The 22360-nt window shown below is 29.2% G+C and overlaps 3 protein-coding genes across 5 annotated transcripts; 1 reads left to right on the top strand and 2 right to left on the bottom strand.

The window, feature by feature from the left end:
• Positions 1 to 1514: 1514 nt before the first annotated feature.
• LOC145187444 (glutamate receptor ionotropic, NMDA 1-like) lies at positions 1515 to 7840 on the bottom strand. 3 transcript variants are annotated; one of them, XM_090079827.1, is made up of 14 exons: positions 7384 to 7840; positions 5739 to 5915; positions 5321 to 5421; positions 5116 to 5237; positions 4859 to 5036; positions 4462 to 4690; positions 4229 to 4370; positions 3973 to 4070; positions 3640 to 3781; positions 3315 to 3563; positions 2934 to 3082; positions 2562 to 2719; positions 2145 to 2419; positions 1515 to 1840 (listed from the first exon to the last, which is right to left on the bottom strand). In XM_090079827.1, the coding sequence occupies exons 1-14, from the start codon at positions 7750 to 7752 to the stop codon at positions 1590 to 1592; spliced, it is 2640 nt and encodes an 879-aa protein (XP_089935953.1). In that variant the 5' UTR covers positions 7753 to 7840; the 3' UTR covers positions 1515 to 1589. The 3 variants fall into 3 exon arrangements, with proteins under 3 accessions (XP_089935953.1, XP_089935955.1, XP_089935954.1); XM_090079829.1 differs by having other exon boundaries at positions 3315 to 3374; XM_090079828.1 differs by having other exon boundaries at positions 4504 to 4690.
• A 2969-nt stretch (positions 7841 to 10809) lies between these two features.
• On the bottom strand, positions 10810 to 14328 carry LOC149892429 (uncharacterized). The gene is made up of 2 exons (XM_090079780.1): positions 13221 to 14328; positions 10810 to 13106 (listed from the first exon to the last, which is right to left on the bottom strand). The coding sequence occupies exons 1-2, from the start codon at positions 13480 to 13482 to the stop codon at positions 11092 to 11094; spliced, it is 2277 nt and encodes a 758-aa protein (XP_089935906.1). The 5' UTR covers positions 13483 to 14328; the 3' UTR covers positions 10810 to 11091.
• Positions 14329 to 16767: 2439 nt separating this feature from the next.
• Positions 16768 to 19547, top strand: LOC149892428 (uncharacterized). The gene is made up of 6 exons (XM_090079556.1): positions 16768 to 16870; positions 17266 to 18129; positions 18196 to 18291; positions 18381 to 18442; positions 18778 to 18842; positions 19155 to 19547. Exons 2-6 carry the CDS (start codon positions 17308 to 17310, stop codon positions 19256 to 19258), a joined length of 1149 nt encoding a protein of 382 aa, XP_089935682.1. The 5' UTR covers positions 16768 to 16870; positions 17266 to 17307; the 3' UTR covers positions 19259 to 19547.
• Positions 19548 to 22360: the final 2813 nt, after the last annotated feature.

Below are 22360 nucleotides of genomic sequence, written 5' to 3'. Positions count from 1 at the left end.
TATAGAAGGCTACAAGTTTTCCAACAGAAGCTAACAGAGATCTTTATTTCTTTTTGAAGTTTGTATAAGTTTTTATCTTCTGTGCCCAACCATACACCGTCAGGTTTTGTCGCATCAGCAAGATCATAATTCTATCAATTAATTTTATCATTTTTACCTTTTTTGCAAAAATAAGTATCTTCCAGCCATATGCTTATATTTTTACAACTGTATTTTACAAGCTGTTGAGTTTCCCCAAATAACTAGTTGTCTTAAACGTTTTAGTACACGATTAAACGTATTCAAAATAAAAAAAAACCATTCAACGCATTCAATTTGTCTTGGCAGCTGTTTGAATTTTGACAATTATACTACCTTTTTGGATAATAAGTTTTCGGCGTCAGTTCTTTACAATCATAGGTTGGGCTAACTCAAAATTCATGTTGTTGTTTTTGGTTTAAAAAATGTGGTAGAAAAAGGGGCGTTATCTTTTGAACTATGCGACTACTTGGAATCACTCGTAATATTATGTATCGTACTATGAAGTTCGTCAAGGATACTGGCGGAATAATTGACCATCCGAAAACCGGCCGTCTGTGTGTTGTAAGAATATCACAAGCCATCAAGGCGGTGAAGCAGAGAATCTTGTCGCGGGAGATGAATATCTTGAACCAACCTATCTTTTGCATTTTAAAACATCAAATGGAACTCCAAGCAAAAGACACACCACGCTTTTACTCACGTTAGTATTAAAGCAATAACGTAAGCGAATATCAAAAGCGTTGCGTCGCTGGTACATCCGCAGACGAACTCTGTTTACTAAGAAGAAAATTTTCATCGAAGAGTTTGTTTCACCGTTCAGTAAACAGAACAATGGAGTGTATGTCCAGTCATCATGAGATGCAGTAGAACTCGTTCCGAAAGTTGCAAGAGGTGATCATCTGTTTTTCTGTAATGATTTGTGAGGAGCAGATCTTGCATAAGATTTACATGATTTGCAAATATCTACGATCCTTGTCAGAAAGTGATAAAAAAAAAAAAAACAACAAGAAAACAGCGAAGAGGTAAACTTAAATTCAGTTCAATTTTAAGACATTCAGGAAAAATTAAAAGTATAAGAAAAACTCATTATTGTTCAGAATAATAATATTGTTTCAGTGCTATTTTCACTTTCTTTATAATTAAAGTTTATCACAAAATAAATTTTATGGCAGATGATTTTAGTTGAACGTTGAGTCACTAAACTAATAGTTTCTATTCAGTAAAATAAATCAGAATCAAAATTTAGTCGTTTGTGATTTTTTTATATGATCCAGTCATTCCAAAAATTAAATAAGAAAACATGCTTTAGAAAAAATTGTTTTTTTTTCGCGTTGCGTTGTGAAACTCATGCTTTATTTTTCATTTTGCACCAGCGTTGAGACATTAAAATTTTATTTAACATGTATTTATATCATTTTTATACATGGTTATATATATATATATATATAAAATAATAATCATCACCTACGTCATGTAAACCCAAAACAGAGTAGTATTCAAAAAAATTTATATATTTGCTTGAATATTGGTTGCAATTACATACACACAGAGGGAGAGCTTTAAAATGCTTAAGTTTCAAAACCCCGATTTGCATAGACCATTGAAGTTTCTTTTTTCTGACTATGCGTGAAATACTTGTACTGTTTTGTTAAAATGCGATTTTTTTTAATTTCTTCTACTTGGTCTTGCCAACGTTGTGTTGTTTGCTTTAACACTTTTTGCTGTTTCTTCTTCCAACCTTTGTGCTTATAATAGAGGACTTCAAATATGACAATAATTATTCCCGCACCGATCCCAACAGCCACCATTATAAACACACCTAATTTAAAAATATCATCATCATCATCATCATCATCATCATCATCATCATCATCATCATCATCATCATCATCATCATCATCATCATCATCATCATCATCATCATCATCATCATCATCATCATCATCATCATCATCATCATCATCATCATCATCATCACCTTCATCTTTATCATCATCATCATCATCATCATCATCATCATCATCATCATCATCATCATCATCATCATCATCACAACAACAGCAATAATAATAACAACAACAAAAGCAACAACAACAACATCGACACCAATAATAAAAAATTACCTAGCATGTGATTTAGTCCTAATTTTGTTAGTTTACTACTATCACTGCTGCTATTGCATGTTCCAAAACTTATCCACCTTGTTTCAAGTTCTTCCATTATACCATGCTCATGGAAGTAAAGTATAGATAAAGATATATCATCACTCCATGGAGAGTCTCTCGGAGTTCCTATACCATAACCAGAACGAGCAAATAGATCTACTGTTAGTAGATTACAATCAATAGATGTTTCATAATATAAGACAGGACTATCCCAAATGAAGGCATCCAGTTCCCTAAAAATCAAAGCATACTTTAATACTTATTAATATTTGCATCCTTGAAAAGAATCACTTAAAGTGGTTCAAATAACTTTTATTTATAACACATTTTTTGTTCTTTCTACAAATAATAATTTCAGTGCAATGAAACGCTCACCCGCTTTTAACCTTTGCAATACCTTCGCCTTCAGATTGAACATTAAATTCTTTCATAAAAGTATACATACTCGACATTTCCACTTGACGTCGAAAATAAGCTTCGGCACTGCTGTTCTGGACAGTCGCGTATTTGAAATTCAATGAGGGATTTCTGAGCTATACAAATGACAATAGTACATTTTTAATGACAATTACTATGTCATAAAGTATCCAGGTTTAGATGGCAATTGGAATTACATTTATTGACAAGGTAGTAATTTGATATGCCAAGAAAAGTGAAGTTAGTTCACGAATGAGAGGGAACTAGAGAGAGAACTAGCGACTCCTTTATTTAGAGAACCCTGGAAAGTTTTAAAAAAATGTATATTACCACTGGATCATCAATTCCATCCACTTTACTTTTTGGTTTATCTAGAACTAAAAATGCAGCCAAGTTGGCAGTGTAACTAGCAATAATTATCATGGAAAATCCGGCCCACACCATAGCAAGTATGCGAGCGCTAAAGCTTCGAGGAGTACCTAAAATATTGTTTAAAATAAAGAAACTATGTATACAATTTTTATTTTTGTTTTATTTATTGTTAAAATTTGTTTATTTTCATTTCAAATTAAAACAAAAAGTGGCAAATTTATGAAAAACGATGCTTATTGCTAGAAAGAAACGCTATTCGTTTTCATAAAGAATTTGGATAATAAGAAACTATGTGTGAAAATTGATGCTCTAACATTTTATTGAGGAAAAAAAAATTACCTTCTCCAACTCCACTATTTAGTAAAACTCCCCATGCAAACCACATTGTCGATGAGATATCTAAAGGCAGTTTTTCTTTATCAGATTCAGTATCTTTACCAAAAGGACTAAACTTGTCAAGTAAGTACAAAATAATAGCAACAATATGAACAGATAACAGCACAAGCAACCATAGCTCTGGTTTAAAAGGTCTCAAAAATGAGAGTAAGTCCTCTTCTAGCGCTGTTTTCTTTATGAGAATGGACAATCCTAAATAAAACAAGAAAAACAAGCTAAACGAGTTAAATGGCAGTATTTGATGAAAAATCAATATTTTCCATAATACCTTGATACTTAAATGGTTTTGAAAACTCAATATATTGAGCTCGCTCATTATTTATTGTTAAAGATCCCACAGCCAGATCTGCTTTTCCTTCAACAAGATCTCCTATAATCCCATTCCACTTTTTAAAGCTTGTACTGTTCACCTGCATCAAAAAATAAAATCCATGGCAGGTTATTAAGGTTTTTTGTATATTTTATATGAAAATCTCTGTAAATGTTTTGACTAAATTAATCCTTCAAAGTATTTTACTACGATGTTGAACTGTTTAAGACTCACAGTATCTTAATAATACTCATAGTATCTTAAATTCATCTTACAATCATGGCATCTTACTCGAATTAAAGAGCCAAAGCTTCCATCTTCAACTAAATACAAGCTGTACGTAAATTTTAACCTTTCTGAAAGTCGATTCAATAAGTCAATGCAGTATCCTTAAAAGAAAAAATGAAATATTTGTGATGACTTTACTAAAGTAATATTTGTTGAAACTTAATATCTTTGCTCATGTGTACATGAAAACTGAATATAATTCCATTAAAATTAATTTTTAGAGAAATAGCAGTTGGCGAAATTACAACAATATGATAACCTTTGCAACAGTGATTTTTTTTCTCCTTATCATACAGCGAAGGTCCAGTGCATAAAACGTAATTCATTCCGTACTGTGAGCAATTATTTGATGGATGCATTTCTTGGGCAATGATAAAAGGATTGCTCTCAATAGTAACAACCTTTAAATAGTAACAACTTTAAAAGTTGTAACAAAGTAAAATTTTTGTGATCTAAAAACCATGTGATCTAAAACCTGTGATATCAACTTACCTTTAGATAATTTGAAACAACAATGCTTTTTGGAATCTCTACCTGGTTTCCTGGCCAAATTATTTTTGAGAAGTTTACAGAAACATTCCTGCCGATAACACACCCAACATTTTTTAATAAGTTCATATTATCAACATTAATTATGTCGTATTTGATGTTCTTTCGATCACCATACCAGTCAAAGTCCACAATGCCGGTGTAGCCATCACTTGACGTGTTTGTTAAAATTCTACGAAAGAGACACAATTTAAATTATTTAAAAATCGATCCATAACTTAACATTTAACGGAATTATGTTGATAACAAAATCATGGTGAGACGCTGTACCAATTTTAAATTCTTTAAAACATTTTGATCTGTTTTTATTATTTTAAAAACTTATTTTTAAGACTTATACTTGTATAATTGCTCGCCAGTGATCCAGGTTCCTGTTGATTCATTACACGAGCTTGGCGGTGATTTTATTAAACTTCCCAGTTCTTCCATTTTATTTAAAGAAGAGATTACAACTTGTATGGCATCTTTTAAGTAGGCTTCTGTCGTAAAGCTCGCCGATAAACGAATAGAAAGAGTACCTATGGATAACTTTTCAAAAATTGAATAACAGAATATAGTTTAATTTTACAAACTAGACATCCATGATATTTAGATTACCTTGGGGTGCATCCTTGAGAGCATTTTCATCCAAAGCTTCTTCGTTTACTAACCAAATGTACCCTTTACCTGTTAACTGAATTTTTTTTGCAGTCTTGTAAACAGTTATTGCATCTTTTGCACTAAACAAACAAAAAAAGTTCAAAATATATTTTGTTTAAAAGAAAATGTTAAAATCAAAAAAATTCAAGAAATTATAATAAACCTGCAAATCACATAAAATACGCGTGATTGAGACTCGTTCAAGGAAGCCATATATGGCAATATATTTTCAAGGCCACTAGGAAACTGTACAGAATTTTCAATCTAAAAGCAGTCATACACAGCGTGTAGATAAGTAAATATACACAAGTACAAAATTATTATATTTAACACAGAAAGAAAACGTTATCTTAGCTCCTTTTAAATTTTCGTTTACTTTGGTGGGGGTGAAAACGTTTAACAGATATTATGAGAGTCATATAGTTTTCATATTGAAATTTTATTTTACTTTTTAAAAATTTAGTTAAGAAATTATGATAATACTATATGATTAACATCATAATTATGATAGTTCATGATTAATATCATAATTATAAAATTGAGATCTAGCTTTAGAAATAACTTTTTTTACAAAAACTTACCACAATATTTGATTGGTAGGCCCAACTAGTAAACTCTATGTAAACTATTCGGCTTTCATGGTCATCCGATGATAAAACGTTAATTTTTTTCCAGGAAAATGTCTCCATTATTTGTGACCATACTCTAGCTTGTTCTGTGTAAGCAGGGACCATTCTTAAGAAGATTGGATGAAGGTTCTTTAAAAGAAATTTAAGTAAAAGTGCATTAGAATTACAAATTTAATACTGGTTAAACACACGCAACTCATTTAAAATCATCATCATCATCATCATCATCATCATCATCATCATCATCATCATCATCATCATCATCATCATCATCATCATCATCATCATCATCATCATCATCATCATCACCTTCATCTTTATCATCATCATCATCATCATCATCATCATCATCATCATCATCATCATCATCATCATCATCATCATCATCATCATCATCATCATCATCACATCATCCTCATTATCATTATCCTCCTCCTTCTCATCATCATCATCATCATCATCATCATCATCATCATCATCATCATCATCATCATCATCATCATCATCACCATTATCATCATCATCATCATTATCATCATCATCATCATCATCATCATCATCATCATCATCATCATCATCATCATCATCATCATCATCATCGTCATCATCACCTTAAAAAAAAACTCAAATTTTCTCAAAAGAAAGCTTTTTCACCCTTTAAGTGGTTGCACCCCTGATAACTAAAATATAAAGCGGACCTTCATAAAGTATATCTGAGCTAATTTTGTCCATATACTATAACCATTCAGTATGGAGTTTTTCATCAAGAAGGCTTCGAGTCAATTCGTTCAACTGCACTTCACAACAACTTTTCAGTTAAAAATTTTTTTTACAATGCCAAAGTGCAAAGCTTAGCGACTTTTCAAAACATTTATGAGAGATACAATCATAATCGATAAAAATTGTTAAAATATTTTTGCAAATAGCTGGAACATTTCAACAACTTTAACGGGCACCATTTCAATCTCAATCGCCAGCTCTTCAAGATTTTAAATGTTACTTCAAATCAGAATAAGGCTATAGCAGAGTATTACTCTTTTTGAACATCCATTATTGTCCGATATAAATGGGGAAAATTTGTTTAATTTAATCGGTAGTTAGAATGACAGTGGGAATTCTTGTTTTTCACAAGTAATTACTTGAAATAAAATAACGATTTGAAATAAAATAATGACTTAAATTGAAAACTAAACAAACAAAAAAAAGTATAAATATCCTTCATAACGAGAAACGTAATAAAAGGAATAAATATTTAGGTTTAATAAACGTTTTGTTTATAGTTTACTTATTATACTTTTTACAAGTATTTCAAAGTGGGAGGCATTAATCATAACTGAGGCGGAGAAGCCACTTATTATAAACAATCAAAATTTCCTTGAGTACTTAACTGCTCCCCCACACTTATTTCCAAAAAAAAAAAATTGACTTGCGAATACTTAAATAGAGGAGTGGTTTTTTGACGGTAATAGTATTTGTTGCTTGATCTTGAGACGTTAAATCTCCGTTCCGTCCCCCCTCCCCCCCCCCCCCCGTACTGAACCATTTACTTGTTTTTCTTTATAAAAATATTTTACCGTTTCTAAAAAATTATTTTTACCTTGTCGGAAAATTCGATTTTTCTTATCTGTAAGCCAACCACTGGTATTTTATAAAAAGTTCCAATGTAAGAAACAAATTGCGATGAGCCACCTGAAAATTCTGAATCGGTTGTTATGATTGCATAGCTCTTATTTCCAATAATAAATGTGCAGATATCGCTAAATGCTTGTGTTGGATCTGGCGACAATTTGTGCCAAGAGTAACTTATATTAAGATTGCTTTTAATTTTCAAACTCAAAGAGTCGATTTCGTTTTTTGCTACTTGCTCTAATTGGAAATCGTCGACAAGAAAACCGATGTTGACGTTTCTTAAGGCGAAACACCGCTGAAAAACACCTACTACTGCAAAAATAAGAAACGAGTTCATTGTAATTTAAAATGTAAAGTGAAATTTTGAAAGTACTTCAAGTTTGGAGAAAATTTTCATAAAAAAGAAAGACGCTAAAGAAATAAGTTAAAGAGATCTTTTGTTTGTTTTTTGTTACTGCTATTCTATAATTTCATTTATTGTTGTATTTCTTCTAATATTTATTTTTGTAAAGATGCGAATTTGAAGTGGAATTTAATGTTATTTCATTTTGTTATTGTCGGGTAATAGAAATAACATTTTACTTTCTGCTGCAGCTGTTTTTGTGTTTTATATAAAAAAAAAAAAAAATCTAAAACAATTATACCGACAACAAAATTTATAAAAGTAATATTAGTAAAATGTACCATAAAATTTATAAAAGTAATATTAGTAAAATGTACCATAAAATTTATAAAAGTAATATTAGTAAAATGTACCATAAAATTTATAAAAGTAATATTAGTAAAATGTACCATAAAATTTATAAAAGTAATATTAGTAAAATGTACCATAAAATTTATAAAAGTAATATTAGTAAAATGTACCATAAAATTTAAAAAAGTAATATTTGTAAAATGTACCATAAAATTTCGCACAAAATAAAAAATCAAGTTTTTTTAACAAAGATAAACTTTATGTAATGAAGTTTTGAAAAATAGAATATAAATAATAAAACTAAAAAAAAAACTAAAATTAACCATACTCACACCATACCTTTTTATAGCATCGATTCTTTTGATAGTGAATCTCGAAAGCTCTTGTACGCTCTTCTTGTCGACATTATTTACTCATGTTAAAATTTTTAAGTTTTTTTCCACTTAATGATGTTTTTGGCACTCTAGCCATTTTTGTATACATTTCTTTTTGGCATTGACCATAAATTTGTGGTTGGAAGTGCTTCAATTAAGTTGGTAGGATTGTCCTTTTTTGTGTGAACAAATGGTATTTTTTATTTCCAAAGCCAATTTTGGACCATTTTTGAATAGTGAGAAGAAGCTATTTCCAGCCAAAAACCCTATTTACCATTTTTGTAATGTTTTTTAATAATTAAAAATTAGTATACGATTCATCGTCCATTATAAAATCATGGTTATGATATTTGTAATACTGTCTTTGACATTTTCAATTGAGCTAAAAGACGTTGTGAAAATAATCTGTACGTTTTTTTTTTTTTTCTTACATAATTTAATATAATTTAATATAACTTAATATAATTTAATATAATTTAATATAGGTTTTTTTAAATCTTTTAATATATTTCCTATAATTAATCTTCAACAGGCCAATTTATGAGGCCAATTTATGTCTCAAGATTTGTTTACTTAAATCTTAAAAAAGTTAAAATGCTGTTTGATAAGGTTATCATTAAAATTATATTTAACGAATGTACTTTATCAATGTGTTGTATCAATTGATTAGAAAGTTCAAGAAACATTATAATTTAAGAACTATAATTTTATAATCTAATTTAGCGAAATTAAATTGAAAAAAGCGGTCATGAGGTTGATTTTTCCATGATTTCAACAGAAGTACTCAGCCCTTGATAGAGTTTCAAAATCTTATGCTAAATTGGGTCAATATTAGGAAGCTGGAAAACAGTAAATTGCGGATAGCAAAGTCATACAGCAAAAAGAAAAGCAAAAGGTCGAGAAAAATATAAAAGATGCAGCGTATATCTCATTGCCAGTTTAACCCATTTCTTATTCGCTACAGAACAGATTGACAATAAAGGGTGTGGACAATCACCATACTCGTCTAAGACAATTAGTGATGAACTTTTTATGATTATTTAATGGCTGGAAAAGTTGCAAGTTATTTTGAAGCCAGATAACTCTCACTTCAGATCAGTTTCCAGTGGTTGCACATTATGTATTACCTAACAGTAAGAACCTGCGGAGTGGTTTTTAAATCCTTTAAAAACTGAAGAAAAAAATAGAAAAGAGTCAAGTATTTTTCTTTTGTACACTAGGTCAGTTTTTAGACAACATATGCTTCGATATGTCATTTATTCTATTTTCACAAATGATTACTGTAACGTTTAAATATCAACTTAGAAGTAAAAAAAAATGATTAAAAAATATATATATCAAAAATGTAATTTTTATATTTAAAAAATATCATTTTTTCTTTCTATCAACACATTTTCCAATATCCAAATGTTGCAGTATTCAGTAATCAAGTTAAATATGAATATTAACTTGATTACCTTAAAATATTGTAAGTTTATATTTAATCATTTTTATAAATTTTTGATTTTTTTAACAAATGAAGGGTAATTCCGTGTCAAAACAACAACAAAATTTCAAAAAAATAACCCACTATCTCTAAATGACTTAATTCTTTCAACAAAGATACTTAACTAGGCTAAAAAGAATTCCACAAAGTTGTTTTAAACAAATCGGAATATTTTAAAAGTTATGCTCGTTTAAAATTCAAAACTTTGTAACATTTTTACTTATCATGCGCCCCTAGCAACGTCCTTAGTAACAAGAAAATGTCAATACATACGTTGTTACCTTAACTATATTATTTCATAATTTGAAATTTTCCACATATTATTAGATGCTAAACCATAAAATTATACTAAGAAATAATAATTTTTTATATTTATTAATAAATCAAAAAGAGTAAACTGGCATTTTTAATAAAATTTAAAAGTAAACAGGCTTACTATAAGAGGAATTACAGAAAAGGTTATGATCTATATATTTCCAAACTTCATATTCTTAAAGTATATATAAATACCTAAAAAAAAAAAAAAAAATTGAGTTGTTTTTCGACTCACTAATCTAAAAAATTTAATTTTTATTTTTGATTGAAAGAATATTGAGAATGAGACAGAAAATTGATAGGTATTTATGTTTAGGCACAACCAGAAAGTAAGAGTTCTTACTTATGTGTAAAACTACAATATGCATATGTAATAAACTCAATTAAAAATACTTAAATATTAAAAACAGGCATTTTCACTCAGAGCTAGTCAAAAATAAGAGGTATTTTCACTTAGGTATAAAAATGCAATATTCATGACATACATGTCTATGAATAGTATTCATGTCCGTAAAAAAAACTCAATTTTAAATATCAAAACACATTAATTCTTTGAATTCCATGTTTTTATGAATTGACAAATTTATATTCAAATCAGTGAACTTCTTCACATATTCCTTTGTTTTTCTTTGGACTGTAAAATAAAACAAAATTAGGTAATATTTGTTAACAAATGAAAAAATATTGTCATATACATATCATAGACATATGCAAACTGTCAATTCTAAGAAATAATTGATAAAAGGAAGCAAGCAAATGTTTTTTAAGATTCAAGGGCCATGTTGGTGCATAAATTTAAATCCCACATCAACTTTGCACATCACTTTGCATCTCACAATTTTTAAACTTGTAAGTCAAGATAGGGATAGTGTCATCACTGCAGTATTTCATCTTAACTTCATTTTGACATACAGGAATAAATTCATGAAAGTCTCTTGTTCCTGGTATTGTTTTTACATTTTTAAATCGTTCAGATTGTAATAATCTTGTTTCTATCAAACTTTCACTTGAAATATAAATAAAGTTTATACCTTTGATGTTGTTAGTGCAATATGTAAACATATCACGTGAGTTTAATATTTGATTTGTAGAAACTCTCTGCAAACTAGCATTAGCTACAAGCCGTTTAACTGTTCCTCCTATACCATCACAAGGTTGCTTTCCATGGCTGGTTGCAAAGAAAACCCATTTTGCATCTATTCCAAAGTCTGATTTATGCTGACATAGATTAAAAATATTTTTGCAGTTTTTATATTGAGATGAACAGCCATCAGAAAAGTAGATCACATTTACAATGCTGGGTATCTTTTGCTTTAGATTATTGATAATTGATTTTTGTATCTCGTAAACCATTGGTACATCATGATTGTTATCATCTGATATAATGCAATATGAAGTGGATTGCAACACTTGATTTTCTTTATAGTACACAACTACTGGATGAAGTGTGCACTGAAGATTATTCCAATGAAAACCTTGTACTTCATCCTGCACAACAAAACTATAGTTTTCTGCAAAATCTCCTAGAACTATTGCACTATTTGATGGCAGTTCTTCTTTAAGATTTTTTAAATATTTAGATTGGCATTTAGAAATATATGAATGTGCTGTTAGCTTGACTAGTTTTTCCATCACCATATTTACAAAATCTGGTATGCTTACAAGCTGTATAACTAAATCTGATCTATCAGTAGTAACCCATTGGTTAAATTCGATAGTATCTTCTTCCTCAAACTGTCCTATTAGTTCGAATAGCTTTTCTTCTAATTTAGATGTATTTTTTGGACATTGTGTACATCGATGTAACATGCATTCTTTGTTTTGCATATCACAAACAATAAATTTATATAGTTCATGGTAATCAATTTTAACGGGTAGGAGAATTAACTTCATGTTTTGATGGTAGATACAAATGCACACAGAATGGGTTCCTGATGAGTTTGGCAAAACACACCATTTAGGTCTTAAAACACAAAACTTGGAAAAACCTAACTTTACATGTAGATATCGAACTTTAAATGAAACAAATAACTCTTTTAAGCTTGATAAAAGTAGTCGCTTTTGCATATGGAGTTTCCAACTAACACTTACAAAATCCTTTTGACCAGGCATCTGGCGAGAGTTTTCATCATCTTCATAAAAATTTTTTACTAAAGTATTTATTTGATCAGGGAGCATTTTACCTCGCTTAGTTTGTGGAACTGCAAGAATTCCTTCCTTCTTTGCTAAAGATCTAGATTTTATTATTAGATACTTTGAAACACCAAAATACTCACTAGCTGCTTCAATTGACCATTCTTGTGGGCACAAAGTCAATATTTGAATTTTGTCCCTAAATGAACAGCATTTTTCAAGTTTATCTTTTATCAAAACTAACATATTTTCGAACTGAACAACTTTTTTTTTTAAATCAAGAATATATTCATTATCAAAAACTTCAACTTCTGTCAATGGAATTTTTAAAGAACTTGATAACTTTTCTTTGAAAACTGTTGTAATAGTTTTAATTTTTTTTTTCCCAATACTCATACGATTCGCAAATGGCTGTCCATGAAGCTTGACTGGTGACACGCCAATTATACTGAGACAATCCGAAAGTTCTTGTCTATTTTTATTTATATCAGCTTCTTGTTGAACGTGAAATACATTTTCTTTATTTATACTTTCATTTGTGTAATCATCAGAAATATCAATGTTATCAGTATTAATTTCAGTGGAAGCTTTTAATTTGACTAAGCAATTTGTACAAATTTTTTGACCAGGTACAATATTGAACCTGTTGTTTAAAGCTATGGTTCTTAACGTGACTACTCTGAGAGATGCTAAATTGAAAAATATAACTTCATAAAATAAAATATGCCTAGTATTAACAAACATAAAGACCTTAAAATTATGACAAAGTAACATTTATAAATTATATGACAAGCTTTACTAACCTTTGCACGGTCTTTTGTGAACTAACAGTGGATCACAGCATTTATTCTGAAACACAGGGAACTTCTCAAGATAGAACTTTTGATGATGAAAACATAAGTCAATAATCAAATCAGGAGAAACACCAGACCTCAGCGCAACTAAATTTTGCTCATCTGGAGCTAAATCTTTAAAAAATATTATTCCAATGTGGTTTGTATATGTTAACTTGTGACAATTTGATTTTAAAATCAATCCAAGAGAGCATTGTGATGTTCCAGCCATTATCAAAATATTTAATTTCAATATTTTATTTTTCTAAAACCAACATTAAATAAATAATAATTTCTAACATGAGTATTATAATCAAAACTTTATTTTAAAATAAATAAGTGTAATCATAGCTGTTACACTTATTTATTTTCAAAATAAAAATGAATTTCTGGTTTCTTGTCTAACTAATTAAATGGAGCAAATGGTTCTAACATTTGAGTATTATATATAATAATACTTATGTGAGAAATTATAATTTTTTTGTGAGAATTTGTTTTAGTTATAATCTCTCTATGGAGATTATAACCAAAACGGTAAATAAAAATGCAAAAATAAAATTGCAAAAATAAAACAATAATAAAATAGATATGTGCATTAAAAAACAGTGAAATAATTTTTGACTCTTACAGGTATTTATATATAAACTATTATTGTAAAGATTTAAAATGAATAGATCAATACCTTTTCTGCAATTAATCTTAAACTATACATGTTTACTGAAAAATTATTGATAAAAACCCGGTTTTCATCTTAAAGTTTTTATTCAAATATAAGATCTAATAACTTTAAGTAATGATTTTTGACTTCTTTCTTCAAAAGTTTCTATGCCTATTAAATTTTGTAAACATATAGTTAATGTAACTGTGCATACTTTAACATTTAAGTGTTGCTATAGACGTTGCTAAGAGCGCGGAGAATAAAAAAAATGTAAAAAATCTCAAACTTCAAAGACCCATAACTCTCAAAATAATGAAATTGGCTCCAAATTATTTTTGATTATTCCTAACGACGGTATTAAATACATTTGTGCCAAAAATCAAGTATTTCTGAGATGGTGGGTTATCTCGACTTGTTGTTTTGACATGGAATTACCCTAGTAATAATTCTTTGAAGAATTATTACTAGTGAATCCAAATCCGGATTTCGGAATTTCGGAATTCCGAAATTCCGTCATATTTTGAATTTTTAAAAATCCGGAATTCAAAAACTCAAATTCCGGATTTTTCGAATTTAGAAGTTCGATTATTTAATTCTTATTTTATTTTTGAAGTTATTTAGAACTGTTTTTATAAAAATTTCAAAAAAAACTTTTTTTTTGTTTTTATATTATGTATTTCTTCCGTTCTAAAAATTTTAATTTTTATTACTAAAAACGTTTTTCAACAACAAAGTTGTCATCCTCAGTAGTATAATACAACAGTTTTTAGTAATAAAAATTAAAATTTTTAAAACGGTATAAATACATAATATAAAAGCAAAACAAGTTTTTTTTTGAAATTTTTAGAATTTCGAATTTAGAAGAACTTTTACTATAGATGGCAGCATTGTGTACTTTCATTGTTATAAATTCAAAAAATTTAAATTTTAGTAGGCTTAGGCTACTGCAAATGCATTAAAATTCTGTTAAAATTAAAATTAAATGAATTCTTCATCAGAAGCAATCATTTAAAAATCTTTTTTTAAATGATTGCTTCTGATTAATCACCCACCAGCATACAGAAAGTCGTGATGGATTATACTAAAAAAATTAAACAATTGCAAATTGCTGAAATTAATCAATTAAAAAAGAATTTATGCTTTAGTCTAACATTGGACGAGTGGACGTCCTCTCGAAATAGACGTTATATGAATGTTAACGTTCATGGGTCGAAAAATATCTGGAATTTGGGTCTTTCTCGAATTAATGGTCGATTTGCGGCTGAAAATTGTGTAAAATTGTTAGAGGACAAGTTAGAATCATTTCAGTTAAATATAAGGAACGATATTTCGTGTATTGTTACTGATGGTGCAAAAAGTGGGTAGATTATTACCATGTGAACAAATTTTGTGTTTTGCTCATGCAATTCAGATTGCAATTGTAAATGTGATCTACAAACAAACAGAGAAAGAGGTAGGTGAAGATGATTATGAGAGTGTCCTAGATCTGGACTCTGATGAAGAAGATTTAAGTGATGATGAAGGAATGCAAGTGGGGACGAGAAATGAATGTGATGTAGAAATTACTGAAAAGTTTACATTGCGAAATGTAATCATGAAAGTTCGGGTAATTGTTCGAATGTTTCGACGTTCCCCTTTAAAAAATGAAGTGTTGCAAAAACATGTGAAGGAAGATCATGGAAAGGAATTGCAGCTATTGCTTGATTCGAAGACTAGATGGAGTAGCCTGATGTCCATGTTAGAACGTTTTAATCTTTTGAAAAGTTCAATAAAAAAGGCAATAATTGATATCAAAGCGGATACATTTTTGAATGATTCAGAATGGAATATAATATCTACAGTTTCTAGAAATTTGAAGCCTATAAAATTAGCCGTAGACGCGTTATGCCGTGCTGATGCAAATTTACTTTCTGCGGATGCAACATTTACGTTTGTGTTAGAAAATTTTGATGAGAATGAAGAAATTGGCCGTGAAATGAAAAAAGAGTTTGAAGTTCAAATTAATCGAAGAAGAACTGTGGTATCCGATGTTCTTCAATATTTGCATAATGGGGGTAAAACCAAAATTCACAAGAACATTTTGCGTCGCTCGAAAACTGAAATAACCAAAATTATCATATCCCTAATCCAAAGACTTAGTGGTGAAGTAGCATTAGAAATAGACCCGACAGTATCTGAGTCTACTAAAATGGATGACGATAAACCTATCGAATCATTGGAAACTCAGTTATCCTTGCAGGAAATTCTTCAGCAAAAGATAAAGGAATCACCCTTGGAATCACGGTCAAAAGTTCTACAAAAATCATAGATTCATTCCGAAATTCGCAGTGAAATGAAATTTTGGGATGAAGGGGGATCTCGCGGTATGCTTTTGGAAGATCTTTACAAAAGTTTATTAACAATTCCACCAACTAGTGTGGAGTCAGAGCGCGCTTTTTCCGCTGCAGGAGCATTTTCAACAAAAATTCGATCAAGGCTCAACGACAAAACATTTGATACTTTGTGCTTTTTAAGAAGCTTTTTCAAAAATCAAAATGAAAATTGAACTTTCATTATGCAATTTTATTTATGTAGTTCAAAAAAATTTTAATATGAAATATTTCCTTATTTTGTAATTTGTTTTAATTTTATTGTTTTGAACTAAATACATTTATGTTAAAAAATAATGTACTTTCTTTTCTTTATATTTTTTAAATTCTTCTATAATAATTCCGGAATTAAATCGGAATTCCGGATTTCATCTCCTGTAATTCCGAAAATCCGGAATTCAGTTTTTTACAAAAAAATGGATTCACTAATTATTACATTAGCAATTAAATTCGTTGCTTTATATAACAAGAAGTCGCTATACTGCTTTATACTTGCTCTCTGCAATGTTTTCATAGAAACTGAAAAAAAGCTCAACAGCAACAACTGTTTTTCATTTCAAACAAAGAAAAAACAATTTTTAATAAAGACCCAGGTAAAATAAGTCATGAAATAATAAGCTACATTTTATGTAGAAGTATTTTGATGCATACGGTTAAACATTTGTTCAAAAACTCTACTAAAACCCATCCCACTTTGTGGGCAGTTGATCCTGAAAGTTAGTAACTAGCTAATTTTCTTACAAACCCCAAAAATCTTCCAATTTTTTATTTATTTTTGCGAAATCGCGGCAATCCATCAATTTGTATGAGAAGTAATTGTTAACAGTTAGTGGTATTTTTAACTACTTCATTTTATCATAAAATGATTGCTTTATATTCTTAGTTATATTTAGGTTTATGAAAATTAAAAATTTTTTTGTTAAAATAAACAAAAGTACAAATTTTAGTTTTGCCAGCCAAAAAAACTTTTCTTTAAATTTTATTTTAGAAAGTGAAAGTTCGTGAAAATACTGGTTAAGAAAGTTTAAAAATGGTGATACATCATAAAATTGACTTTCTTTTGTCTCTGCAAAAAGATTACTGTGATCATACAGTGCAAAAAAACAATAATGAACAGCAAAAGTTAAATCATCAAACTGAAATAAAGTTTAAGAAGTGTGAAGATGTAACACTCTCAGAAGTAAATCAGTCAAAAAATATTGATGACATAACTGTCTTTAAGGTAAATAAAATAATGAACACTTCAATATCTAATTTTACAAAAGAAAGCCCAAAAAAAAAAGAACTTCAAACCTTGAACGAAGCAAAAGAACACAGTAATACAAATGATTCGTATGAAAAAAACTGCGAGCAAAGTCCAAGACGAAGAAAAAAAGATTTGAGTGATGAGGATGAGTCTGAATTTTTTGAAATGACCGCAGATAAGTATTTCAGAAAAGCAACCGATAAAAAGCAGCAGATGAAAGTGGATGCTGAAGTATACGTAAGAGAGCGATCCGAAAGCGGTCAACAACTTTATGATTGGAAAGCTAAAAAAAATGTCCTAAAAAAAAGACAATTTCGTTCACAGACCTTTGCTGAAAGCAAACAATTTTCTAAAATAAAAGAACAGACACTTGATAAAAACGAGAAAAATGCAAGAGATTTATTACATATTAACACTAATACTAAAATGAGTTGTGGCGGAGATGAGACTGAAGAATGCAAGAAAATTGATACAAAAAATCAAAATGCAACGAGTACGGAGTATGAGGTTGTTGCACCTAGTATTTCAAAAGAGCAACAAGATAGTTTAAAGTTTCTTTGTATTCAAAATTTATCAAGTAAAATGACTGAGAAAAACAAGCCGGAGGTAAATTTTTTAATCATTTTTTATAAAACTTTTATTTGATCTTTATTAAGTCAGGAAATATTCTAGAAATCATTTTTGCGACGAAACGAATCTATTCAGAGTTGTACTTTCTCTAAAAAAGTGATTAAAGATGTTTTGATGGGGAAAGCTTTGACAGTTCAGGTACAAAAAAATTATTCCTTGACACGTCTTTTATTATTTTTTTTCTTAAGTTAAAAGAGATCCACTCTAACGCATCACCTTTACTTCAGGGATCGCTTACTGAGATATCAGACAAATTTGAGAAGACCTACTCTATTTTTAAATCAATATGGTAATCGGCATTTATTTATAACAAAAAATGTTGCGAAAAATTTGATATAGACTTTTTCAACCACTGTTTTACCTAAAAATAGGAAAACACACATTTTCAAAGTTGTAATTATGTGTCCTCCTAAAACAAAGATAAACATAAAAATAGTTTATTAATATTGGTGTATATTTCAGCTTTTATTCTAGATCTGCTCTTTAGAAGAAGAAGAGTTAGATCAACTGATTTTTTTTAAACGGACGCGCTTGAAATATTTTTCTGTAATCAGTTTCACTTTAGAATGAAATGCTGAATTTTTTAACAATTCATTTAAGCTATTTAGATTTAAACTATTTCAGGTCCCCTACACTTGAAGACAACCAGCTTTGGATAAATTTATCCCGCAGTTATGACAAATATAGCGGTAAAAACCATACGCATGATTTTTTTTCATTTCAAGTAAATTTTTTTTCCGAGAAGGCAAGAATAGTCTGAATACTATTCATTTGTTTTCTTTTTCTTTTTTTAAAGTTTGAAACAAAATGGCATCATATATTAGTTGACATTATATAAAAACTGACATCATACTAACTCACATCAAACTATCTGACATCATCACAAAAGATTCTTTCTACAAATGTTTTGTTCTAAAGCCTGCTTGTGAAGTGAGATATGGTTGTTTTAAATTTCCTTTTGCGGAACTAATTACATAAAGTTCTTTTTTTTTTTTCTTTAGAGATTCCGGTCCTCAATACCGTCGAAACTCCAAAGTCATTGCAAATACCGGATAGCTGTGGAAGAAATTGCTATTTTGGAAACGGAAGAAAGTTATATATTTAAATATCTTTTGTTTCAGATTTTTAAACAAATTTATATTCTATCAAATAACGGGGTATTTAAATAATTTTTTAAAACGTTTTTTTGTGTTTAACATTTTATATATAATGAGATTTTGCTGTTTATCTTTTTTTTTTTTTAAAAATCTTCTAAAAAATCTGCCGATAAAAATATTTTTTTGCTCTATTTTCTATAACTTTTTTTTAACACAATTTTGATATTTATTGTTTAGATTTAGTCTTTTGCAGTCTGAATAAAAAATGTAAGAAATTTTAAACGAAAAAAAATTGAATTTGTTGTTTTGTTTTTTCTTTATCATAGAAAAAAGTAGATATTTAGCGCATTTACATAAATATGCGCAAAATATCTACTTTGTTTTTTAAACAGGCAAGAATCTTTTCAATAAAACTCGAGAAAAAAAAGGAGCTTTTCATAATATCAGATTGTATCAATTATTTTTTATACTATATTTGCACTACAGATTTAATTTATCATGACTCGAAAACTCAATATTAATTTTTGATAACAGTATAAAATTATCAGGAATTCATCCATAGTACAAAATGCGTATATTTATTCTTCACTTCATAAGATAAGTAATGAAAGTTGGAAATGTTATCCCGATGGTGTAATTGTGGCAGAAACATCTGCTTCAACTTCTTTACAGAGTATGTTTAATAGTATTCTTACAAGGGTAGTAACTTTAATTGAATACCATGACTTTTTGATTATTGGCTAAAAGTGGGAGAAAGTGTACTCTAAAGGGAGATTCGATGGTGCCTCCAGTCAAAGTGGATATAAAAAAAAAGTCAAAGTGGGTGTAAACAAAAATTTACTGATACAATATCGACGAGGTCCAGTTTAACGACCGAAGTCTTTTTCAGACAGCTTTTGCTCCTCTTAAATTAGTTATCAGAAAGGAAAAAGTAGGGTAGAATAAGAAGCCCTCTAATGCCCATTAATGTAGATTCTCTTATCTTAAATATCAAAAAGAAACGACTTGAACAGAAGTTAAGATAAACATCTTGAAACTGAAATTGATGGACAGGTTGAGTTTTGGGTAAAGTTAGAAGTAGCGGAAGGTAAACCTGATAAACAGTAATTTCAAGTCCAAAATATGTAAACCATGTTTACTCTTACTAACATTCCTCCCAATCACGTGATGTTCATTAGTCTAAGCCCAGTGAACTTAAAAATCCCATATTGATTAGATCTAAATCAGTCAATGAAAAAGTTTTATCTTTGAGATTTCCAGTCAACATTGCTGGCTCAGATTTTTTGAGTATATTTTGCATTTAGAAAAGAAAATGGACATTAAAACATACCTTGTCAAGCCCCTTAATAAAAAAATATCAGTAAAAGATAGAAAAAAAACTGAGGTTTAGAGAGGAGCTGAGCCTTATAGCTGATATGCCAAACATAGTTTTGGCAGTACAAATACTGGAAGCACTGCATAAGTACTACCATAAATACTAATGCAGTGTTTCCAGCATTTGTACTGCCAGTAGGGGATATGAAAATGCTAAGATCATTGTTAATATAACAGGATAATATAGTTAATATAATTATAATATGTAAGATAATGTAGTTAATATAATTATAATATGTAAGATAATATAGTTGATAGAATTATAAGATATAAGATAATATAGTTGATATAATTATAATATATTAGATAATATAGGTGATGTAATTATAATATATAAGATAATATAGTTGATATAGTGATTATAAGATTGAGGTCAATCCTAAGATCAGTTATGAGAGTTGAAAAAATCATGTTTAATCATGATTTTTTTTAGCTACATATCTTTGGATTTTTATATATATAGGTCACCATCATTTGTTTTTATTTAATATATATTAAAAAAAGAATAAAAATAATAGCATTATTACATTTACTTTATAAAAATAAAATTTTTATAAAACAATCTTTAGCTAATTTAAAGTTTAATTTTCGCACACTTTATTTGCTTATTGTTGGGATATTTTGGTTCCCAAAACTAAATTTAGCTACCTACTCCTATCCCCACCCTTAATCCCACCAATTGAGACTAAAAACTTACACCTATTTTAAAAAGGTATTGACCAGCTTATTTCTATTGAGTTTATACTGATTTCGACTTCAGTTTAACACTTCACAGAATATTCTGAAGTTGTTTTGATTTCTGCCGTTTTTGAAGACAGAATGATTAACCTATGAAAAATGTAGTAGAACCAACTTAAATTGTTATTATTGATTGAGATTATCATGAGAAAAAGAATATCTTTATTAGCAAGGGATATTTTTAATCTGATTTAAGGAAAATGGATAAATGTAATACTCAGAGCTAGTTGCAAACTTTAAACATCGATACTTGTATGGTAATCAACATTTTTGAAAAAGTTGTTTTTAAGATGTGGATCAATGTTGTATATAAAAGTAATTTTACATTCAAGGTTGATCCACAAAAGTAAAGTATATTTGATTTGCTTAGAAACTAATCTTATGAAAATTCACTCTCTAAAGAAATAACAGATCTATTTGTTAGCTACCTATTTCTTAGTCCTTTATAATGGCGTCTGTACTATGATTTGGGGGAACTTTCTGGCGTCAACCCTTCTCAATGATCAAAATGGAAGCCACCTCAACACGGCTGGTGTTATAACAAATGTGGCCTGGAAAAAAAAAATTTAATTTGCGGCTGAAACATTATCTGAAATCTGGTTTAATGTCTCAAACAACCAGTTTCCTGTTGCTGCAAACATATATAGTTGCAGGAAAGTTATTTCCAATTTTTAGGAAACCAAGGCCAACAGTTGGTATACACAGGTGTAGGCAAGTCAGTACTTTATTTAAACCGTTAAGATAATTGGAAATGCTATAAACAGATACTACTTCGTCTTCATACCTGATTCTTTTCCACCAAAAACTTTCCCTCTCTCACAAAAGGAAGGAAGGAGGACTTAAAGTTCCAAATCATTAGACCACAAAAATTAAAAGCTTCCATCTCTTTTTGCTTGTACTATAAAGTTTGATTATTTTGCATCACACCTTAAAGTATAAGGCCCTACCTTACGAGCTCTTCTGCACATCTGTGCTATCTCTTTTTCTTAATTACTGCA

This window comes from Hydra viridissima, unplaced genomic scaffold, assembly GCF_058129835.1.
Source record: "Hydra viridissima isolate aposymbiotic clone 2 unplaced genomic scaffold, HvirCarnegie_v1 scaffold_2, whole genome shotgun sequence".
Lineage (NCBI taxonomy): Eukaryota > Metazoa > Cnidaria > Hydrozoa > Anthoathecata > Hydridae > Hydra > Hydra viridissima.
The sequence above is the reverse complement of the archived record's forward strand: the minus strand, read 5'-3'. Positions and strand labels throughout refer to the sequence as shown.